Source organism: Bufo gargarizans, chromosome 7 (assembly GCF_014858855.1).
Source record: "Bufo gargarizans isolate SCDJY-AF-19 chromosome 7, ASM1485885v1, whole genome shotgun sequence".
Taxonomy (NCBI): Eukaryota; Metazoa; Chordata; class Amphibia; order Anura; family Bufonidae; genus Bufo; species Bufo gargarizans.
This window is the reverse complement of record NC_058086.1, coordinates 53,200,918-53,223,684: the sequence shown is the minus strand read 5'-3', so window position 1 is coordinate 53,223,684 and position 22,767 is coordinate 53,200,918. Positions and strand designations below refer to the sequence as shown.

At 47.4% G+C, this 22,767-nt stretch overlaps 2 protein-coding genes across 3 annotated transcripts in view; one reads left to right on the top strand and one right to left on the bottom strand.

The window, feature by feature from the left end:
- Positions 1 to 1,107: 1,107 nt before the first annotated feature.
- On the bottom strand, positions 1,108 to 15,086 carry PRPF38A (pre-mRNA processing factor 38A). Of its 2 annotated transcripts, none has more exons than XM_044301236.1 (10): positions 14,903 to 15,086; positions 12,399 to 12,558; positions 10,457 to 10,578; positions 8,274 to 8,359; positions 7,928 to 8,038; positions 6,395 to 6,504; positions 5,423 to 5,449; positions 5,082 to 5,182; positions 2,780 to 2,845; positions 1,108 to 1,304 (listed from the first exon to the last, which is right to left on the bottom strand). In XM_044301236.1, exons 1-9 carry the CDS (start codon positions 15,030 to 15,032, stop codon positions 2,793 to 2,795), a joined length of 900 nt encoding a protein of 299 aa, XP_044157171.1. In that variant the 5' UTR covers positions 15,033 to 15,086; the 3' UTR covers positions 1,108 to 1,304; positions 2,780 to 2,792. The 2 variants fall into 2 exon arrangements, with proteins under 2 accessions (XP_044157171.1, XP_044157170.1); XM_044301235.1 differs by having other exon boundaries at positions 2,797 to 2,845; positions 14,903 to 15,085.
- Positions 15,087 to 15,119: 33 nt separating this feature from the next.
- Positions 15,120 to 22,767, top strand: part of ORC1 (origin recognition complex subunit 1) — a 50,188-nt gene continuing 42,540 nt past the window's right edge. Inside the window, exons 1-2 of the mRNA XM_044301234.1 lie at positions 15,120 to 15,208; positions 17,711 to 17,813. Of these exons, the coding sequence (XP_044157169.1) occupies positions 17,716 to 17,813 (98 nt within the window). The 5' untranslated portion in view covers positions 15,120 to 15,208; positions 17,711 to 17,715. The remainder of the gene's footprint in view (positions 15,209 to 17,710; positions 17,814 to 22,767) is intronic.

Sequence of the window (22,767 nt, the reverse complement as noted above, 5' to 3'; positions counted from 1 at the left end):
CAACACGAGCAGGAAGGCTTTGATTGGCTCTCCTCTATGATGACCCGCCTTGGGACTATAAAGTATTACGCATCACAAGTGCTCGTGTTGCATGTAGCTCCATCCCCCTGAAGAAGCCGCGCGAGCGGTGAAACATGTCGGGGGAGCTTCGTCGTGATAATTTTTAAACACATGTTAGGGAAGTTTATCCACAGCACTGCGGACTGCAGACGCAGTACGCTCTGGAGTATGACCATGAGGGTGTAGATGTAGCGAGTCGCTTCGAAAATAGACACAAAGCAGAAACAAGCAGATACATGGCTTTAATAAATATTGAATGTTACCAACAGCAGACCGCTCACATCGCTAAATGATAGAGCAACCTGGTGGTATATAACACCAGGGCACTATCAAGGGTGAAGATAACCTTTGAAGTGCACCTACTTGATATATCTATCATTTTTGGAAGGATAATTATCCGGAAATAGGTATTGATACAATACCATAAACACCCCAAGGATACTATCCCTGACAGATACATTTTAAAAGACTCTCAATAGAGTTGTTTCTTGTTTTGTTTCGTTTTGTATTGTATTATATGTGGGGAAAATTATTCTAATAAATAATAATAAAAGTTACATTTTAAAATTTGACCTAAAACAGGTATTATTGGTCATTCTGACCATTGGATAATAAATTCTCTTATCTATACACAGAGGTGATACCATTACTGGCAGAATTAGAGATAAGCAGATAACTGCAGTAAAGTGATCTGTACAGACCAAGAAGTGGCACCTATCAGGCTTAGTGGCCAGTGCGAAAACTGCAGGGCTTCATGATTTTTGTTTAATTATAGATATTGAAATGGAAAATTACAAATCACCACCAAAACTTATTTAAAAATACATAATGTAATTTAAACAATGTCATTGTTTAAATTACAGAGAGTGCGTCTTATAGGGCTAAAAAAATGGTAAGTGGGTTTTGGGTAGCAGTTGGGCACTTAGTCTCTAAAAGGTTTGCCATCACTGGGATAGGTCATCAGTTATACAATCTTGGAAAACCCTTTTAAGTCCCGGAAAACAGCTTTGACCCTTCTCCCCTGCATTGATGACTACTGTACAAACATTAACAATGAAGAGAATTTATTTTATTAAAAAAGTCAAGTGACTGAATAGATGTCATGTTCTGCACAGCGACAGGTTAAACTGTCACCAAGTGAGCGCGCCTATTATATACAAAAGGTCCTGGATAATGGAATAGTGCGTCCAATACTCTCTGGTCACTCATTCCCACGTCTGCTCTTTTTGTGACTCTTCTTTGACCTATACAAAAGTACATCAAAATACTGAAGGTTAAAAATCTGCTATGTGCAGGAGTCTCAAACTACAATCGTCTGGGCCATAGCAAAACAACATGGAACTTTGAATTTGCTAAAACTATTGGTTATAGTGAACCACCGATAGTTGGCGCTGTATTACTGAAGTGGATCCACCAGCACCTCTCAGAAGTACGGCAACACGACCTGGGTGTCCCTGATGCGCTTCTCTTTTGCACATAAGGATATGGAAGCTCTATTCATATTTTACTGTACATGACCCCAATATAAGCTTCTGTCCACACTATAGAAAGTAATTCAGCAGCTCAGACTTTTGTCTTTATTAGTTCCATACAGTTATCGTCCCAAGTTACAATATTTTCAACTGACCATGGTACAATCTGGTAACGGAATTTGAGGGACCACTTTATATGACCGTTTTTGATTAAAGGGGTTGGCCAGAATCTATGACGAACAGCACATGCATGCATCTAGTAATGAGCATTATTAAAAAGGGTCAGAAAACTTTCCCTTTAACAGAGGATATCCTCAGATTGGCGGGGGGTTAGACACCCGGGACCCCTGCCAATCAGCTGTTTGCGAGAAGACACCGGTGCCATCTCAGAGTACCCTTAGGTCAGTGACAACATGTCCATTGGTCACATGGCCTAGGTGCAGCTCAGTCAAGTGAATAGAGCTGAGCTGCCATACAATGTATGGCGCGGTGCTTGGTAAGCTTGGCTCACAGGAGTGCCGGTGTTTTCTTAAACAGCTGTATGGCGGGGGTTCCCGGTGTTAGACCCTCACTGATAAGATACTGATGATCTAACCAGGATAGGTCATCAATTATAAAAAAAAATATATATATAAATAAATCAGAAAACCCCTTTAAACTATTGTAGCCCACATTCAATAATTTAATATAAATAAGTCAAGTCTGCTCACCCTCTTGCCAGTGCTGCACACCAAAATTTTTGGCGGATGGAGGTTTCCCCCCTCCCATCAGCAGCCTCTGTTCATTTACACTGGGAACGGACAGGAAAACTAGCGCATGCGCACTCCAACTGCAGGGTAAATGAATGGAGGCCGTTGATGGAAGGGAACCCTCCCTCCACAGGCATTTTTGGAGTGCAGGCAAGTAGACCTGCAAGTGATCACGAATTATAAATCGGACATCGGTGACAATAGTTTAATAATGCTTGTTACTGGATGCATGTGCGGTTCCCAGCAGATACTGCCCAACCCATTGTGCCACTGGTACCTCCATGTTCTAAAAACATTTGTAGCAGGACAGATCGCCATATCTCATTTTGGCTTTAATCTTGGATGACAAATCTCCTTGGGTCTACAAATTAAAGGGTGAAGGAGGAGCTGCAGGGACCATTTCCCTTCTAGTAATTGGCAGTAGTCACACAGCTGAAATGATGAGGGCAGCATCCCCATTAAAGAATGCAATCAGAATCTGCTGATATTAGGATATACCTGAAGATCCTATTTACCTCTCTGGAGACTTTGAGTGGCTTCGGTGTCTGTGACTTCGATGATGCCCTGTTAATAAGAAAAGGGAACATAAGTAACATCTCGAAAACTGGATTACACTTACCGGTAATTTCCTTTTCATGAATCCTCCACGACGGCATACCATGAGAGAAGACCCTCCTCCAACCAGGTAGGGACAGGAAGTTTAAAAGTAGGCCCTCCTCCATCTTACCTTCAGTGTCTGTCTGGACCGAAGCCTAGAGAGCCTCATCATTCACCCCACAACCAAACTTATCTATAAATACCTATTCTATTGCATAGGTGAACAAGCATGTATATCATACATACATTATATATAAATTTATATCACTTTTTTGTCAAGTATATTTGCACCATATACTTATCCATAGCATTATTATATATTTTTTTTTTTTTTTCGGAGGGGGGGGGGGAATCATGAAAAAGAAAGAAATTACCTGCAAGTGTAATCTAGTTTTTCCATTTCATCCTCCACGACAGCATACCATGAGATGTAACAGATAAGAGGGACAATGGCCTGTAACACTTTTCGGCCAAAGGCTAAATCCTGCCCAGAACTAACATCTACCCTGCAGTGTTTGATAAAAGTATGTGGAGACGCCCACGTGGCTGCTCAACAGATTTGCTCAACCGAAGCATCAGCTTTCTCGGCCCACGAAGCCGCCACTGATCTGGTAGAGTGAGCTTTGAGGAACCCCGGCGGATCTTTCCCCAATGTTTTGTACGAATCCAAGATGATGGATTTTACCCATCTGGAAATAGATCATTTAGTAGCTTTTTTTTCCCCCTCCTTATTGCCACCCTGAAACTGGATAACATAGGAAATCAGACTTCCTAAACGGTCCTGTAGACTCTAAGTACTGTAGTACTGCCCGTCTCACATCAAGGGAATGAAATCTACATTCCCCTGAGGATCTAGGATTCTCACAAAAAGAGGGAATGAAGCTCTCCTCCTGTGTATGGAATTTGGACACCACCTTTGGAAGAAAGGAGATATCCAAGCGGAACACTATTTTGTCAGGGAAAATCATACAAAATGGCTCAATCATTTTTAAAGCCTGGATTTGGAGGTGATGGCTACCAGAAAAACAGTCTTGAGCGTAACCAAACAAAGGGAGGCCTCAGACAGAGGTTCAAACGGGGATTCTCTGAGACCTGACAAAACTAGATTGGAGGTCCCATGGAGGCACTATAGATCTAAGTGTGGGACAAAAATCGCTTCCAAACCTTAGAATAAATTTTAGAAGCGACTTCCTTCCTGCTAGCAGCCATTATGCTGATAACGGAATCTGAAAGACCCTTAGATTTCAGAGTTAACCTCTCAGATTCCAAGCAGCAAGGTGTAAGCTTTCCACATATGGATGGAAGACTGGACCCTGGTTCAGAAGACCGTTCCTCCAAGGAAGAACCCAGGGACTGCTCTCGGGTAATCAAGATCACCCAAATTTTTCTTAACACCCTTGGAATTAGTGAAAGGGGAGGAAACACATAACTTAGGGAGAAGTTCCATGTCTGCGAGAGGACATTCACTCCTACATTCCCGTCTCTTGGGTCTAGGGAAAAAGATTTTTTCCCCGATATCAGACTTAGAGTCTTGCTTTCCTGTACCCCCTGTCGATTTAGATAAGAAACGACTGAGGTGTTGTCTGATCTTAACAATGTCTTTGCCTGCAGATCCAACCAGATTTTTAGTGCTCCCAAACAGCCCAGAGCCCTTTTTTATTTGAAGTGAGGTCGTTCAGAGAATTGCAGGCAGTGACTTTCCATTCACGTTTTATCAAGGCATGCAGCTTTTTGTGAACCGGAAAAACCTTCCTTTTTCTTTTGTTCTAAGCCGCTAAACATTTTGTCTTGAATAGATCTATGAATCTTTTCCCCCTGAGTGGTCCCATAGCAAATGCCATGGGAGATGGCCTCTCCGCACCTGGAGGGGCCAGGAAGACCCTGAAGGCGAGATGGAGGAGCGCCTACTTTTAAACTTCCTGTCCCTAGCTGGTTGGAGGAGGGTCATCTCACGGTATGCCGTCGTGGAGGATGAAATGGAAAACACTGGCCGTTTGATTAAGTCATTTTGTTGTGGGAAGGTATTCTAGGTTATAGCATTAAGTGACTTCTCACAGCCATCTACATTTGTGTGCCTTTGTCGGATGCTGCAGCTTAAGCCCAATCTAGTAAACAGGGCTGAGCTACATGGACAAGGACTGCACTATAAAGCACAGAAGGGAACAGGTACTTGTTACTTCCATAGAGAAACACGAAAACAAACCTGGCGATTTAGATTTTGACCGATGGCGTCTCTCTCTAGATCTGCTACGGTGTCTCCTTGGACTCTTGCTGCGGTGTCGCTCTCTGCGGGGTGGAGACGGACTGCGGGTATAGAGTATTGTAAATGATGCAGTAAAATACCATCCCTGCCAAGTACTTTACAGGTACTATATTTAAACTAAAATAAAAAATGAAATAAGGGCAACATTTCAAAAGAATCACCATTCATATTTTAAGAAAATGCATTCTTATTTGGACAGCTCACTTCAGGCCATAATGGCCCCATATTAATTATACAACCCTGCAAACAGGAGGAGGAAATGCATTTATGAAGGAACTCACCTTCTTCTCTTAGGGGAACGGCTCCTCCTGAAATGTAAAAGAAATGTGGTGAGAAATGGAATATTTCTTCATGACGCACTTTTACAAAGAACACTTGTTGTGTCATCTCAAACATTGGTGGCACATCACTAGAATATGCCGCCAATGTCTGATTGCTGCAGGTGCCAGAGGTGGGACCTGCAACCCTCTCTAAAACAGAGCCTGCAAAGTGAAGGAGAGCAAAACGCCCTCCATTCATTTCTATGAGAGTGGCAAAAATAGCTAAGCGCTGGCTCAGCTTTTCCCATCAGCCCCATAGAAGTGAAATGAGCACTGGCCGCGCTTGCGCAGTGTGCTTCCCATTTATTTCTATGGGACTTTTCAAAAATAGGCGATTGTGCCAGTCAGCTATTTTCGGCACTACCATATAAATAAATGGAGGGCGGCTGAGTGTGTGCATTCTGCTCTCTTTCATTTGCAAACTCATTTTTAGAGCCTCCTGGACCCACAGCTATCATACATTGCTGGCTTATCCTAGATATGCCACAATCCCTTTAAATGTGGTTCATCACTTAGGACAATTCTTCTTTAAAAAAAAATCCGCCAAACGATAAAAAAAATAAAAAAAACAGTCCTGCTGCCAAGACCCAAAATGATTGAGACTAGTCATTGCTCCTTGCAACACCAGGACAGTAGAAATGAAGCATTACACAGGGTCAGACCCCCCCTGAACAGCACAGCGAAGGGGTTGGTGGAGCGTTTTTTTCCCCCTCGTTAACACAGGCATACCAATGTGTCCACACAGCAGCTCCATCCCCTGCACTTGAAACAGCAAGCATTGAAACATAGCCATAGATTCACGTAATACAGGGATAGGTCCTACAGCACCGGAGACACTGATACATAGCGGTTCCCTGCTGTGGATCCCTCCCTTTACCATCCATTCCGGGGAGAAATAAGCCACATATGAGAACCTAATCTGCTTCGCATTACCTTCTGGGAGAACGACTGCGACTCCTCCTGTAGCGAGGTGAAGGAGATCTACGTGGTCTGTCCAAGTCTCTGTAGCTTCGTCTGTGATGGTCGGGAGTAGGAGCTCTGCCCTGTAGCCAAGAGAGGTTAAAAGTAAATCCGTTACTGAGAAACCCCTTCAGTCCATCGTAACACAGCAAGTTCCCCAAGTACTCTACGGTGTATATTTTCCCTTTAAATGTCTCCTGCTTCATTTAACGATAAGCTGATGACGGGTGACCACCAGCTGTAAACTGTGCGGAAGCAAAGCAGCAAGTGTTTAAATCCTCTGCAGCGCCACCACAGGGAAAACTGAAGCATTACACTGTGCTCAGTGAAATCAATGGAGGTGCAACATGCTTTGTAGGCAACCTCATGAGGATACTGAACTGGAGACCCCTTTCCTCCCACTATTAAAGGGGATGTCCGGTTTTATATTGATGATCTATCATCTTGATCATTTACCCTCATTCGGTTTAGACCAGGTGCAGTGTAGTTACAGTTTCTTCTACCATTCAAGTGAATGGCGTGAACTGCTGTAATGACACTGCGCCGCTTCTAGAATCTAGGCAATGTGCAGGTAAACAACGTAGAGGACTCAGCCCTTGCACAATCACGGCAGTCTCTTCAGACAGATGATCGGCAGGGGTGCTGGAAGCTGGAACTGAACCGATTTGATAATGATGACCCACTCCGAAGACAGGTCGTCAATATCATAAAACCGGACAACCACTTGAACTCTGCATTCCCCAAGACTGGATTCGAGAATGAAATTTATAAACCAGACAATCCCTTCAAATTCCTCTCACATTCCAAAATGAGTTACTCAAAATTATTCACATTTAAAGAGGACCTTCCATGGGTTTATGTATTACAAACCGGTATGCTTACCAGTGCGGCCCCAATAGATTCAAACTTTTTTTAAATTAAAAATACCCCTTCTGTTCCTCCGCTGTGCCCCCCGCTGTTTTGGTGCCTGATCTGCTCATTTTGACCATCGTTACAGGGAGGTGTGGGCGTCTCCTTCTCCCAGCTGTGACACCGTCCAATCGCAGCGTACCGCGTCACAGCAAAGGAGAAATTACCTAAATTATTCTCTTGAAATTACCAAATCTCATGAGAACAGGCTATGTAAGTGAGAAGAGCAAGGACTATACTCACCTACACAGCCTGTTCTCGCGAGAACAGCTAACCTTCTTCCTGGCTGTGACGCGGTCCGCTGAGACTGGACCGTATCACAGCCAGGCAGAAAGACGCCCACTGGGGAAAACAAATGTCTTTCCCTCCCTGTACCGATTGTCTAAATTAGCATATCAGGTGGCAAAAAAGCAGACGGAACAGAGCGGTATTGTTTAAAAAATAAATAAAATGTTTACATCTATGGGTACCGCACTGGTAAGCATACCAGTTTATTATACATAACCGTGAAAAGTCCTCTTTAACAGAAATTTATCAAACTTGGTGAAGACATGATGGTCTCGCATGTTCCTATCACCAGCATCTGATCTCACAAACCTTATCGTCCTCCTCATCTTCCTCCTCACTGGACTCTACATCATCCATATCTTCTTCCAAAGCGCTGACACGAGGATCCAGCTGCTCAGTCTCCTCAAGCACGTAGCGTTTCTAAACAGATAATGACAGCGGCAGCGACTGAAGTTAGGTAGCACGGACCCTCAAAACGGATCATCTGATCATTTTTTTTTTAAATGATCAATATTCATAGAATTTCAAAAATAATGACAAATGGAAAATGATCTACAATACCAGACATAACCCATGGAAAGGCATGGGGCTTTTTTTTTTTTGGATTAAAAGCAGCCATGTTTTTCTAATCCCTGCCAACCCATTTAAAACATACCTGCAAGCGAGGCAATATAATGTCACAGATTCGTTCGCTGTGGAGAAGCTCATCTATGAACTCGTCGACGTGCATCATTACAAATTCTAGGAGGCAAACAAAAGACAATTTTACTACATATAAAAGTGATCACAATCGTATCCAAAGCCTCCAAAGCACACAACATGGAGTCTTATTTCCATTTCAAGGAAAAAAAATTAACTCATTTAGAACTTGATGGCAGCAACGCATCTCAAAAAAGTTGGAACGGGGGTAACAAAAGGCTGGAAAAGTAAGTGGTACTAATAAAAATAAAAAATAAAAAATAAAAAAAACTGCTGGAGGGGCAATTTGCAACTAAGTCACGTGGGTATTAAAAAAAAAACTAAGAAAAAAAAACGCATATTAAAAAGGCCAAGTCTGTTAGGTTACTTTCACACTGGCGTTTTGGTTTCCGTTTCTGAGATCAGTCATGGGCTCTCACAAGCATCCAAAACAGATCAGTTTTGCCCTAATGCATTCTGAATAGAAAAGGATCCACTCAGTTTGCCTCCGTTCAGTCACCATTCCGCTCTGGAGGCGGACACCAAAACGCTGCCTGCAGAGTTTTTCTATCCGCGATGAGGTGCGGAGTGAGACGGATCTGTCCTGACACACAATGTAAGTCAATTGGGACGGATCAGTTTTCTCTGGCACAATAGAAAACGGATCCGTCCCCCATTGACTTTCAATGGTGTTCATGACGGATCCATATAGAAGACATAATACAACCGGGTCCGTTCATGACAGATGCATGCGGTTGTATTATTGTAACGGAAGCGCTTTTGCAGATCCATGACGGATCCACAAAAAAACGCTAGTGTGAAAGTAACCTTAGACCAAAGATGGGTAAATGTTCATCAGTTTGCAAAAAACTGTCTAAAAATTGTGAAAATGTTTCCACCATCTACAGCACATTTCATCATGAAAAGATTCAGAGAATCTGGAGAAATCCATGTGCACAAAGGACAAGGTCGAGGGTGAACGTTAGATGCTCGTGATCTATGGGACCTCAGTCGGCACTGCATTAAAAACGGGCACTATTCTGTGCTGGAAGTCACTGCACGGGCTCAGGAACACATCCGGAAATCATGGTTTGTGAACACAGTTTGCCGTGCAATCCACAAATGCAAGTTAAAACTGTATCATGGAAAGCAGAAGCCGTAGGTCAACACGATCCAGGAACACTGCCATCTTCTCTGGGTCAAAGAGGAAAGGGACCATCCAGCTCATCAGCGCACAGTTCAAAAGCCTGCATCTTAGAATAGAAAACATATGGTGCGTCCGGCAAAGAAGACCCAGGACCGTGGAGCAGCTAGAATCCTACATCGGACAAGAATGGGACTACATTCCTCTCGGAAAACTCCAGGACTTGGTCTCCTCACTTCCCAGAGTTTTTAGAAGAAGGAATACTACACAATGGTAGACATGGCCCTGCCCAAACTTTTTAGAGATGCTTTGCTGTCTAAAGGAGTTCATTTTTTTTTCATGAAATAGTAAAATGTCTCACTTTCATCATCTGATATGGGTTAGGTGATCTTGATAAAAATATGAATGAAATGTGAGTCTAGGAGATTTGCAGACCATCGCATACTGTTTTTATTTACCGTATTAACATTTTACACAGCGCCCAGCCCCCTTTTTTTAAATTGGGGTTGTAAAAGTAGCAAATAGGATGGAAGATAGCTGGCCCAATGATGTTCACCTTGGGGAGATGAGCAGCACAAGGTCCGCCTGGCAGACATGGATCCTCTGCTCCCTATTAAAATAAACTTGCATGCTTGGTCAATAAGACCAGGAATGTTTATGGAGGAGTCAAGCAGGAAAGCTGTAAGACAAAGCAATCGTTTGCTGTATGTCTCCAGCTGCCACACTGCGGGGACCGCGTATTTCCAGGCTGCAACCGCCCCAGTGTTTCAAGGTGCAGCCCGACAATGAGCGCTAATGATTTTACACCTCATTTTAAGTTTGGGTCTATACTTCTATATGCTTGGATGTCATATTCTGTACTGTGCATCTTATGAGGAATCAAAATAGTCACATTTGTGCTTTCTCTAGATGCCGGCACACACGTCCCTCCCAGAATGGCCAATGATACATCGGAAAATAAACCCACAGTTTACAAAGACAAAACTACACCATTATACAATACTGCAAGAAATTACCTCCGTCGCGGTTCTGGGTCTTGATTTTGCGGTAATCGTTATACAGTGGCTCCAGATATTTGTAGCAGTCGCTGGCAGTACCAGTCAGTCGCATGTAGAGCGCACCCAACGCGCGGACATACCTGTAGGCGAGGATGAATTCATTAAACTGCTCCATGAGAGAAAATAATGTCAAGTAGAACTAGGGCTGCAGCTAACGATTATTTGAATAATCGATTAGTTGCCGATTAATTTCTACGATTAATCGATTAATCGGAAAAAACGACAAAATTACAAAACAGAGAGGTTTATATGATCTTACTTGAAAAATTATGTTCAAAGGCCATATTAAAACAAATTGTGGACGACACTATTATGGGGGACCTGTGGACGACACTATTATGGGGGACCTGTGGACGACACTATTATGGGGGACCTGTGGACGGCGTAGTTATGGAGAGGGGGATCTGTGGACGGAGTAGTTATGGAGAGGGGGATCTGTGCACTGTTATGGGCATAACAGTGCACAGATCCCTTTCCTCACAACAGTGCACAGACCCCCCTCCCCATAGCAGTGCCATACACAGACCCCCCCTCCTCCCCATAGCAGTGCTATACACAGACCCCCCTCCCCATAGCAGTGCTATAGACAGATCCTCCCCCCTCCCCATAGCAGTGCTATACACAGACCCCCCCTTCCCATAGCAGTGCCATAGACAGATCCTCCCCCTCCCCCTTCCCCCTAACAGCCCCGGCCCCGATGCTTGCATCTTTATTTTACCTTTTTACAATGACGCTCCCGCTCCTGTAACAGCCAGGCAGAGCGGACGGCGGCGTAACGTCACTCAATCACGTGACGCGCCTGCTCCGCCCACTTCATGAATGAAGGAGGCGGAGCAGGCGTGTCACGAGAGTGAGTGACGTTACGCCGCCGTCCGCTCTGCCTGGCTGTTACAGGAGCGGGAGCGTCATTGTAAAAAGGTAAAATAAAGATGCAGCGACCGCCCGCCCGAATAGCAACGAATCGGCGATTATTCGATAACTGGATTCGTCGACAACGAATCCAGTTATCGAATATAATCGATTACATCGATTAATCGTTGCAGCCCTAAGTAGAACAGATATTTTTAAAGTGAATCTGTCAGACGTCAGCATAGGAGGGGACGCTGAGCTCTGGATAGGCCTCATGCACACGACCGTTGTTCTGGTCCGCATCCGAGCCGCGGTTTTTGCGGCTCCGGTGCGGACACATTCACTTCAATGGGGCTGCAAAAGATGCGGACAGCGCTCTGTGTGCTGTCTGCATCCGTTGCTCCGTAACGTGGCCCCGCAAAAAACAAACAAAAAAAAAAAAAAAAAACAACATGTCCTATTTTTGTCCGTTTTGAGGACAAGAATAGGCATTTCTACAATGGGCCGCCTATTCCGTAGAGCAAATTGCGGAAGGCACACGGGCAGCTTCTGGGTTTTGCGGATCCGCAATTTACGGACCGCAAAAAATGGAACTGTCGTGTGCATGAGGGCATATATAGTGTGATGCTCTGGTATTTTCTTATAAAAAGCTATTTAAAATGCTGTCTGCGAGTCCCGCTTCCCATAGGCACTGTCTAGTAGACCAGGCAGCTTTTCCCATACCTATTGAAAATACTGAAAACTTGTAATTCATTCATTTAAATTCCTACTCGTTATGGACTTTAAAAGTCCAGGAGGCGGAGCTATCAGTGATTGACAGCCTTCCCTCTATGACTGCGTATACACAGATAGCTGTCAATCACTGATAGCTCCACCTCCTGAACTTCAAAGCCCAGAATGAGCAGGAATTTAAATGAATGAAATACAAGTTTTAATACTAATCTATATATCACTCTTCTCAGCTCCCCCTGCTCTATAACCTTCAGATCAGATACCATGTTTAATGTGACTGGATCCCTTTAAGTATCAATGTGGACTCCCGCTCTCTTACTTGAAGTCTTCATTCTTGATAAACTCCACAATGATGTCTTTCTCCGGCTGGATCTGCAGCATTTTCAAGGCCAGGCACAAGAAAGGTGTAGGCTTGATGTTCCCTCCAAAAACTCCTCCGATGTATTTCAGCTCCATGGCCTTATCCACCACCAGCTCAGCTGAAATAAATAAGACGCATTTGTGAGTTGTCTGTGGCTGAGGTTACATGCAAACCGCCCCTGAAGCTCATATGTTAAAGCTGTTGTCCACGATTTAGGAAAAAAAACAAAAAAAAAACGTCCGGTGCCTCAAAGTAAGGATGCATTCACACAGTCTCTGTGTATCCTGCACTTTCCACGAGCCCCATTAAAAAATAAATGCCTAACGGACAAGAATAGGACATGTTCTATCATTTGCAGCTCAGCCGCATGGAAGCAGAAAGCACACAAGAGGACACCCGTGTTTTGTCTGCGTATTTTTGCAGCCCTGTAGAAATTAACGGCCCCACCATGCGATCCACAAATAATACGGATCGGAAGCAGGCCAAAAATAATCATGTAAATGCACCCTAGTAGTCACCACTTAGACCTCGCTATATCCCGAACTGACGCTTCTCAGCTCTGGTTTCTGTTTTATAAACTGCAGCAGTGACATAGCTGTATACAGCACGTGACCGCCTCAGCCATTCACAGGCATCTGCAGTAAACAGCATGAGACCGCTGAGGTCAGAGACTGGCTGCAGCGGTCACTTGCCTTATAAAGCTATGTCTCTGCTGCAACCCTTAGGGCTCTTTCACACCTGCGTTATTGTCTTCCGGCATAGAGTTCCGTCGTCGGGGCTCTATGCCGGAAGAATCCTGATCAGGATTATCCTAATGCATTCTGAATGGAGTGAAATCCGTTCAGGATGCATCAGGATGTTTTCAGTTCCGGAACGGAACGTTTTTTGGCCGGAGAAAATACCGCAACATGCTGCGCTTTTTGCTCCGGCCAAAAATCCTGAAGACTTGCCGCAAGGCCGGATCCGACGTTTAGCTTTTTTATAGTGGTTACCATGGCTGCCGGGACGCTAAAGTCCCGGCAGCCATGGTAAAGTGTAGTGGGGAGCGGGGGCGCAGCATACTTACCATCCGTGCGGCTCCCGGGGCGCTCCAGAGTGACGTCAGGGCGCCCCAAGCGCATGGATCACGTGATCGCATGGCACGTCATCCATGCGCATGGGGCGCTCTGACGTCACTCTGGAGCGCCCCGGGAGCCGCGCGGACTGTAAGTATACCGCTCCCCCGCTCCTACTATGGCAACCAGGACTTTAATAGCGTCCTGGGTGCCATAGTAACACTGAAAGCATTTTGAAGACTGATCCGTCTTCAAATGCTTTCAGTACACTTGCGTTTTTCCGGATCCGGCGTGTAATTCCGGCAAGTGGAGTAAACGCCGGATCCGGACAACGCAAGTGTAAAAGAGGCCTTAAACTGGATACGAGGCTCCTGGATACGGGAGAGTGTAAGTGGCAAGTACGGTATTTTTCACTGCATAAGGGCTGATGCACACGGCCGTTCTGTGCATTAGGGACCGTGATCAGTTCACACCGCAAAAAAATAAATAAAAATAGAACATGTTCTATTTTTTTTTGCAGTGCGGAGGCACGGAGAGAAACCCCACAGAAGCACTCCGTAGTGCCTCCATTCTGCACCTTCCAGATTGCGGACCCGCTGTTGGAGGTGTGCATGAGCCCTAAGAGGAACATTCTGTTGGACATAGTTGTCAGTCAGTCCCGGGTAAGGGTACTTTCACACTAGCGTTTTTCTTTTCCGGCGCCGAGTTCCGTCCTAGGGGCTCAAATCCGGGAAAATAACTGATCAGTTTTATCCCCATGCATTCTGAATGGAGAGTAATCTGTTCAGGATGCATCAGGATGTCTTCAGTTCAGTCCCTCGTACGTTTCTGGGCCAGAGAAAATACCGCAACATGCTTCAGTTTTATCTCCGGCCAAAAATCCTGAACACTTGCCGGAATGCCGGATCCATTGAAATGTATTAATGCCGGATCCGGCCCCAAGTGTTCCGGAAAAACGGATCCGTTCTTTTCGTCCGCACATGCGCAGACCATTAAATAAATACTGGATCTGTTTTTCCAGATGAAAAACAGATTCCGGTATTGCAATGCATTTGTGAGACGGATCCGAATCTGGATCCGTCTCACAAACGCCTCCGTTTGCTGGATCCGGCAGGCAGTTCCGGCGACGGAACATGCCTGCCGGAATCCTCTGCCACAAGTGTGAAAGTACCCTAAGGAGTCAATGGCAGCACACCACGGTCCTGCGCCCCTTTAATGCTGCACCGGTCATACAGGGTAGGGGGTACTCACCTCCTCCATCCCCTATGCTGGGACTTCAGACAAGGTGACAAGTCTCCCAGGCAGATGTGCCATTCAGGGACCTGGGAAAGCTGGGTGCCAAGGCCTGTCGCCATACTGATGACGTTGATGGTGGCTTTTCTGAATGAATGAATCCCCCCGACTCACCAGTGAGACCGAAACACTCCTCCTTCCAGTACTTGGACTCATAGATTCGGGTCCGTATGATTTTCTCCACCAGGTATTGCGGGTTGGTGCCATGGACGCTGTGAGCGTCTTTCACTGTTCGGTTCGCCATCTTGGCAGTGGCACGGCGCTGTCCGCACTTTCGGCTCTGGCAGCCTACGTCATCAGCCTGCGCTGAGGTCACTTCCGGGTTCCAGCACTGCCCTCTGGGACTGGATGACGTCAATGGCGGGAAGTTTTAGCAAAGAGTGTGAGGAGGGAGCGTGAGCCTGGCAGCGGAGCAGGAGGGTGAGTGCAGGGAGGCTGCCAGTGACAGCAGTCTCACTGGGCATGAGTCGTCTCAGAAGGTGCTCATGGGGCACCTGCTGGAGAACTAGAAGTCCCAGCAAGCCTTGCCAGCTTATGTTTTCTGACAGTTATTGGGTGTGCAATCTGAAGATAGTTGTAAAGGCAGGAAGATATGAATGTTCTGCTTTTGTGCGTCCCTATGAGAGTGAGGAGCCCTTTGAGAGGTCACAGAACTTTCTACTACTTGAAATCTGACCCCAGATTCTAAACTGAACGTGTCTGCACCTGTCAGATGGCTGCCAGTTCATTGGGCCAGTCACTTTGTCTTTCCGTCCTGTACACATGCATGCTCGGCCGAGCATGCATGTGTTTCCAATGAGCAAAGGGAATTTTTAATCCAAAATGCTCGATCCCCTTTTTTTACCCTGGCGAAAAAATCGTCAGGTTTGTTTGACCATGCTGGGATACCTGAAGGGTTAATCACTGGTAGCATGCGCTGGGCGGCTGTGGTGCAACTAGAATCCGTTCGGACCTGTGGTTCGGCGCCGGCTTTCAATTGGTTTGTTGTCGACTGCGTGGTATTGTGAGCAAAACCGCCATTTACCTGGAAAATCGCTGGGCTCTAAGGATATGTTCACACTGAGTATTTTCAGGGCTGAAAAAAAAAAAAAAACGAATCCACATCAGTAGTGTTGGTTGAACGAACTTGTGTTTTAAGTTCGGCGTCTAAAGTTCGGGTTCAGGTTATCGAAGAATCGCGTTATGGCAGCGGAATGCATAACGCGATTTTTCAATAACCCGAACTTTAGACGCCGAACTTAAAAACACAAGTTCGCTCAACACTACCCATCAGGTTTTTTGGATGCGTTATTCCCTGATGTGTTTCTAACGCAGTTTTTTTATGCCGCGTTGGCGAAGTTTTTCATTCCTGCCCGTTTTCAGATTCCACGTCAAGAAGGGACGGGGCGCTTCTCTATTTTTCCGCCGTGCGGTTTTTAAAGACACAAGCACGAAGAAAAACATCAGGCCTACATGCTGTTTTGAGGAGTAATCCGCGGCAAAATCTGTGCACCGAAAACTCAATGTGAACATACCCTTAAAGGGGTTGTCCAAGACAAAAAACACCTGTCTGCTTTCTTCTAAAAACAGCGTCACCCCTGTCCAGGTTTAGACCTGGACAGACCTTTTAAAGGGATTTTCCAGGATTTCAATATCGCTGTCTTATCCTCAGGAAAAGTCATCCGTATCAGGGCTCATGCACACGAACGTATTTTCTTTCCGTGTCCGTTGCGTTTTTGTTTTTTGCGGACCATGTGCAGAGCCATTCATTTCAATGGGTCTGCAAAAAAACTGAAGTTACTCCGAGTGCATTCCGTTTCCATATGTCCGTTCCGCAAAACAATAGAACGTCCTATTATTGTCCGTTTAATAGACAACGATAGGACTGTTCTATTAGGGGCCAGCTGTTCAGTTCCATGAAATACGGAATGCACACGGACGTCATCCATTTGCAGGTCTGCGTTTTGCGGACGGCAAAATAGATACGGTCGTGTGCATGAGCCCTCGGTTTGGTGATGGCCTTACTCCACGCCACCACACTGACCGATCAGCTGTTTGATGGCACATCTGCCGGTCACGTGCTGTTTGTGCACCTCTGTCCCATTCAAGTGAATGGGATTGAGCACAACCACTATACAATGTGCGGCGCTGTGAAGAGCCAGCAATTGTCTATCCGAGTGCTGCGGCCGCTTGAAATAGCTCGCTGTTGGTGCCAAGAGACAGCCCCCCCTCTATCAGAAATTGATGACCTCTCCTGAGGTTAGGTGATTCATTTAAGTCCTGGAAAACCCCTTTTTAGGCTCCATTCACATGTCCGTGGTGCGGACAAGAATAGGACATGTTCTATCTTTTGCGGAGCTGTGTACCCGACCATCAAATGCGGATGCGGACCGCACACTGTGTGCTGTCCGCATCCATTCCGTCCCCATAGAAAACGAATGGGTGCGGAACGGATGCGGACCCATTTGCGGATGTGTGAATGGACCCTTATTTTGCAGGTAAATAGCAGTTTTACTTACAAAACTGGGCACCCATTAACAATCAATTTAAAAAACCGCGAGTGTCTGCATAGTGACAATGGGTTGTCCTAACTGGACTATCCTCGCCTTTTGCCATGGATTTCCTGCTATGCATTGCAGAAGATGAAATCCACGACAAATCTGCAGCAGACGAGAGGTTGCAGAATAGAATATCCGCGGCATGCCCTCGATCCCGTGCAGATTTGTGTCCGCTTTACCCACAGCATGTGAATACACCCCCAGGCTGAGCCTGAGCTCCTGCCCTGGTGTTCCATGGTCCCGCACCTGCGGCTTTCTTCTGAGGTTTCTGCTGTATCTGTAGAAGATTTGCTGCTACGTTGGGTTTTTATGCGGCAGAATGTTTAGTTTTATTACATATAGAGATTTATTTTGTAATTATTTTTCACTTCTGTTTCGCACACAGACGCCATGACCAAGTATTACACCCGTGTGAGACGGCGCCGCCTATACAGCTGGTATGGGAGACCGATTCTAAAAGACCGAAAAGTTTTGAGTTTTCAGTATGAGTGAGTATTTCTTAATATCAAACTGTGCATTTTATTGGATTTTTGGACATGTTTAGAGCCCTCCCATAGAATAGCTATAATAGGGGTTATCCAGGAAAAGATATTTATGACTTATCCTCAGGACAGGTCATCAGTATCAGATCTCCGGGGGCGACACCTGGGGTCCCCGCCGATCAGTTGTTAGAAGAGGTCTTGAGTGCTGCAGCCAGTGACATCACTGTACATCAGTCACGTGGCCTAGTTGCAGCTCGGTCCTGTTCAAGTCAACGGGGCTGAGCTGCAATACCAAGCACTGCCACTATATGATGTACGGCGCTATCCATGGAAAGCTGCCAGGAGCCTACATTGCATACCACAGCTCTGGTGAGCGCAGCGGCTCCCTGAAACAGCTAATCGGCGCAGATGCCTGGATTTGGACCCCCACTGATGTGATAATGATGAATAGAGATGAGCGAATTTCATATTTTGAAATTCGTTCACGTTTCGTTTGGTGGTAAAAGCAGAATTGCGTTATGGATTCCGTTACCACGGACCATAATGTAACTCTATGACAGAATGCATAACGCCTTTAGAGGCAGTCCGTTATTCATTCCATCGTAATAGAAGTCTACGGGCTGCATAACGGAAACAGGACGGATCCGTTTTGCAGCCCATAGACTTCTATTATGACGGAATGCCTCTAAAGGCATTCCGTTATGCATTCCGTTATGCATTCCGTCATGGAATTGCATTATGGTCTGTGGTAACAGAATCCATAACGCAATTCTGCTTTTACCACCAACGAAGCGTGAACAAATTTTATAACTTGAAATTCTCTAATCTCTAATAATGACCTATCCCGAGGATAATAAATGAAGAGAGGTAGCGGCAGCATCTCCAGTAAATCCTTTATTGGATTTACAAAGGCTGGGATACAGCCGAAACCTTGCTGCTTGATTTTATGGCACACTTTCTGTAAAGTCCGTCCAATAAAGGATTCACTGGAGATGCTGCCGCTACCTCTCTTCATTTACTATACGGTCGACTGCTGAGGATCTGCGGTCGTGGCTCGGCTGTTGCATTACTGGTGTGGCCATTTATGTCCGTGGGTGCTGCTCTACAAACACTTTTGTCTACTATCCCGAGGATAAGTCATTGTTATCTTTTCCTGGGTGACCCCTTTAAAGGGGTCGTTTCATTTCAGCAAATTACACTTATGTAGATAAAGTTAATACAAGGCACTTACTAATGTACTGTGATTGTCCATATTGCCTCCTTTGCTAGCTTCATTCATTTTTCCGTCACATTATACACTGCTCGTTTCCATGGTTACGACCACCGTGCAATCCATCAGTGGTGGTCATGCTTGCACACTATAGAAAAAAGCGCTGGCCTCTCTGGTGGCCGGGACCGTGGGAATGCGCATAGGCCGGCGCTTTTTCCTTTAGTGTGCAAGCACGACCACCACTGATGGAGTCAAAAAATGAGCCAAACCAGCAAAAGATGCATTATGGACAATCACACTACATTAGTAAGTTCCTCATGCACACAACTGTATTTCTCGCCCATTTTCCTTGGGGGACACAGACCTTGGGGACACAGACCTTGGGTATAGCTCAGCTCCCTAGGAGGCGTGACACTAAGTAAAACTGTTAAGCCCCTCCTCCATCAGCTATACCCTCAGCCTGGAGATAGAGGCTACCAGTTTTAGCTTAGTGTCCAAGGAGGCAAGACACTCCCTGCTACTGCAGGGCTGTTTTCTCCTTGTTATTTTAACTTTTTCTTCTAATTTTGTTATTTTATTTTTTCCTAGGGATACCAGAGACGCATTGACCTCTCTGCTCTCCCGGGGTTGAGCTGCGCCAGTGCCAACTTATCTGCACTGCTGCCTCCCCCACAGAAGCAATAGAAGGATCTGGGCAGCAATGGCTCCCCTACATCCCGCCAGCTAGGGGGTCGCCCGCACGCCAAGCCCCTCTTCCAGCTTCCTGCCACTGCGGTGCCAGTGGCTGAAGGGGCGACCCTGCTGGAAAGGACTGAGGGTGAAGACGTCGCACGGTGAGATGGCTATTCCAGCCCATACCCCGTCCCTATCTGCAGCATCTACCCCTCTGGGTAAGGGGGGCACCCGTGGTCGCTCATTCTGAGCGCTCATCTGCAGGACAATGCAGCATCCTCAGCACCCCCATGCTTTTCCCCCCCCACGCTGCTATCTTTCTCCCCCCCCCTCCCCCTCATTCGGGGCTGACTCCATTTTTCTCTTCTCTCTCTCCCCCCCCTTCCCGCCGAGAACGGGGGGCGGGGCTTAGCGGTCCCGGCAGGGGCGGGGCTTCTGCGCGTCATTTTGGGGGCGGAGCTACATTCTCCTTCACAGGAGACATTTCAAGCGCTGGAGGGGGCGGAGCTTGTTCCCCGCGCTTTCTGCTGAGGTTTCCCGCGCTTCCTCACTCCTGACAGGAAGCTGGGACACGGTGGGGGACTCTAACCTCCTGTGTACATCGCTCGGCTTCTGTGGGCGCTCTCTGCTGCTCTCTGCTGCTCACTGCTGTTCACTGCTTCTCTGCTGCTGCTGATCTGGGCCATCTCCTGACGTTCTTCTGAGGCACTGGTAGGACAGTTAACACTCTCCTAACCCTCCTGGTCATAGCTGCTATAACCCTTTGTGGTCTCTATATTAGAGTACAACCACACTTCAGCATGTCAGATCCCACAGGTGCCCCCAAACCCTGGTACCATGCCTGTACCGCCTGTAAGGAACTTTTTCCGCGTGGGCAATCTGAGCCGCATTGCCTTGCATGTCAGGCCCCGGTGCAGGGCCCGCTTCCCGCTGCGCCCCCCGGTGCCTCTGAACCCCCTGACTGGGCTAGGTCTCTGTCTCAGGCGGTGGAAAGCCTTACACACGTAGTGGGCCGTCTCGTGGATAGACCGCCTCTCCCGCAGGCTGCCACAATCCCTGTCGCACCCGCTGGGACTACCGTTTCTGCCGCCCCCACTGGTTCCCTGCCTCCCAGCGAATCTTCCAGGGCCCGGCATACTCAGAAACGTTCAAGGGTTGAGCGCACATCTTCTCCAGATGCTTCGCTCTCTCCGCCATGCGTGCGAGCTCAGTCAAGTCTATCCTCTCAAAGGGATACGCTTTCTGAGGGAGAACTGGCGGATTCGGACGTGGACATGGACTCAGAGCTTCCGTCCAAATTGGCGTCCGCGGTGGGGCATCTTGTCACTAGCATCCGTGATACCTTTCAGCTACACGATGACCCCCCCCAGCTCTGAACAGGCCGGCGTGTCCTTTCTCCGCCCCAAACAGGCCTCCAAGGTTTTTCCCATACACGCTGATTTTTCTTCTGTGGTATCCAAGGCTTGGACTCGGCCTAACGTCCGCTTTATTACACCCAAAAAGCTGGACATTTGTTATCCCTTTCCAGCGGATTCTGTGACCACGTGGACATCCCCGCCTAAGGTTGATCCTCCCGTGGCTCGCCTGTCCAAAAGCACTACTATTCCTGTACAGGACGGATCTTCCCTCCAGTCTGTTGAGGACCGTCGTACGGAATCCCTCTCCAAGGCCATATTTACTGCCTCTGGTTCGGCCCTTAGACCGGTCTTTGCCTCCGCCTGGGTTGGCAAAGCGGTCTCTGAATGGGGTTTGCAACTGGAACGGGAGTTAGGGTCGGACGTCCCTGTTCAGGACCTCCGTTCCTTAGCCCAACTAATTGTTCAGGCCGGAAAATTCGTCTGTGAGGCCTACCTTGATGCGGGTGCCCTCATTGCCCGTTCCTCTGCCCTGGCAGTTTCTGTCAGGAGGGAACTCTGGCTGAAGGTTTGGGCGGCGGACGCCGCTTCCAAACGCTCTTTGGCCGGCCTACCATTCACGGGTTCCCGCCTGTTCGGAACCCGTCTGGACGAACTTATATCAGAGGCCACGGGTGGGAAGAGTACTCACCTCCCCCAGTCCAGGCCAATGGGCGCCCCCCGTGGTCGCGCTGGTTCGTCCCGTTTTCGGTCCTTTCGCAAGCCCACCGGGTCTAGACCCGCGGCCAGTTCTTCTTCCTCTGGCCCAGCCCAGGATAGACGCAAGAAGCCGTTTTTTCGGACGCAACCTACCTGGCGCAAGTCCCAGCCTGCACGGGCTCCCACAGGCCAGCAGCCCTCTGCCTGAAGGTGCGCCCCCACCCACCCGGGTGGGGGGCCGCCTTCTCCTATTCAGGAACGTATGGCGGGCCCACATCTCAGACGCATGGGCGCTCGAGATTGTATCTTGCGGATACAAAATCGAATTTGCGTCCATTCCGCCAGACCGTTTCTTCCGATCCCGTCCTCCGCGAGATCCCGTACGAGTGGCCGCCTTCTTCGCGGCCATTCACTCTCTAATGGACAAGGGTGTCGTCGCCCCCGTGCCTCCGACGGAAAGGTTCAGGGGGTTCTACTCGAACCTCTTTGTGGTTCCCAAGAAGGAAGGCTCAGTGCGTCCGATCTTGGACCTAAAACGCCTGAACCGTTTTCTCCGACTGCAGAGATTCCGGATGGAGTCTCTCAGGTCCGCAGTGGCCTCCCTGGAAAGAGGGGATTTCATGGCCTCAATCGACATTCAGGATGCATACCTCCACGTTCCGGTTGCTCCATGTCATCACCGCTTCCTGCGCTTTGCGGTGGGGGACGATCACTTCCAATTCGTCGCCCTTCCCTTTGGTCTGGCGACTGCTCCTCGAGTGTTCACCAAGGTCCTGGCCCCTGTCTTGGCCCTTCTACGTTCAAGAAGTGTTTTTCTTCTCCCATACTTGGACGACATCCTGGTCAAGGCACCCTCCTTCTCTCAGACATCCCGCAGTGTGGAACTCACTCTGGAGACCCTGACGCGGTTCGGTTGGATTATCAACCACCCCAAATCTTCCCTTACCCCCTCCAGACGGCTGATCTTCCTGGGGATGCTCCTGGATACAGAGTTGGCGGAGGTCCGCCTTCCGTCGGACAAGCG

Excerpts from the sequence above, each read along its gene's own strand:
- PRPF38A (XM_044301235.1), bottom strand. The coding sequence starts at position 15,032 with ATGGCGAACCGAACAGTGAAAGACGCTCACAGCGTCCATGGCACCAAC. Across the intron at positions 10,579-12,398 it reads ATCAAGAATGAAGACTTCAA|GTATGTCCGCGCGTTGGGTG; the intron begins GTAAGAGAGCGG and ends CCTCGCCTACAG. Across the intron at positions 5,450-6,394 it reads CGCAGTCGTTCTCCCAGAAG|GAGGAGCCGTTCCCCTAAGA; the intron begins GTAATGCGAAGC and ends TTTACATTTCAG.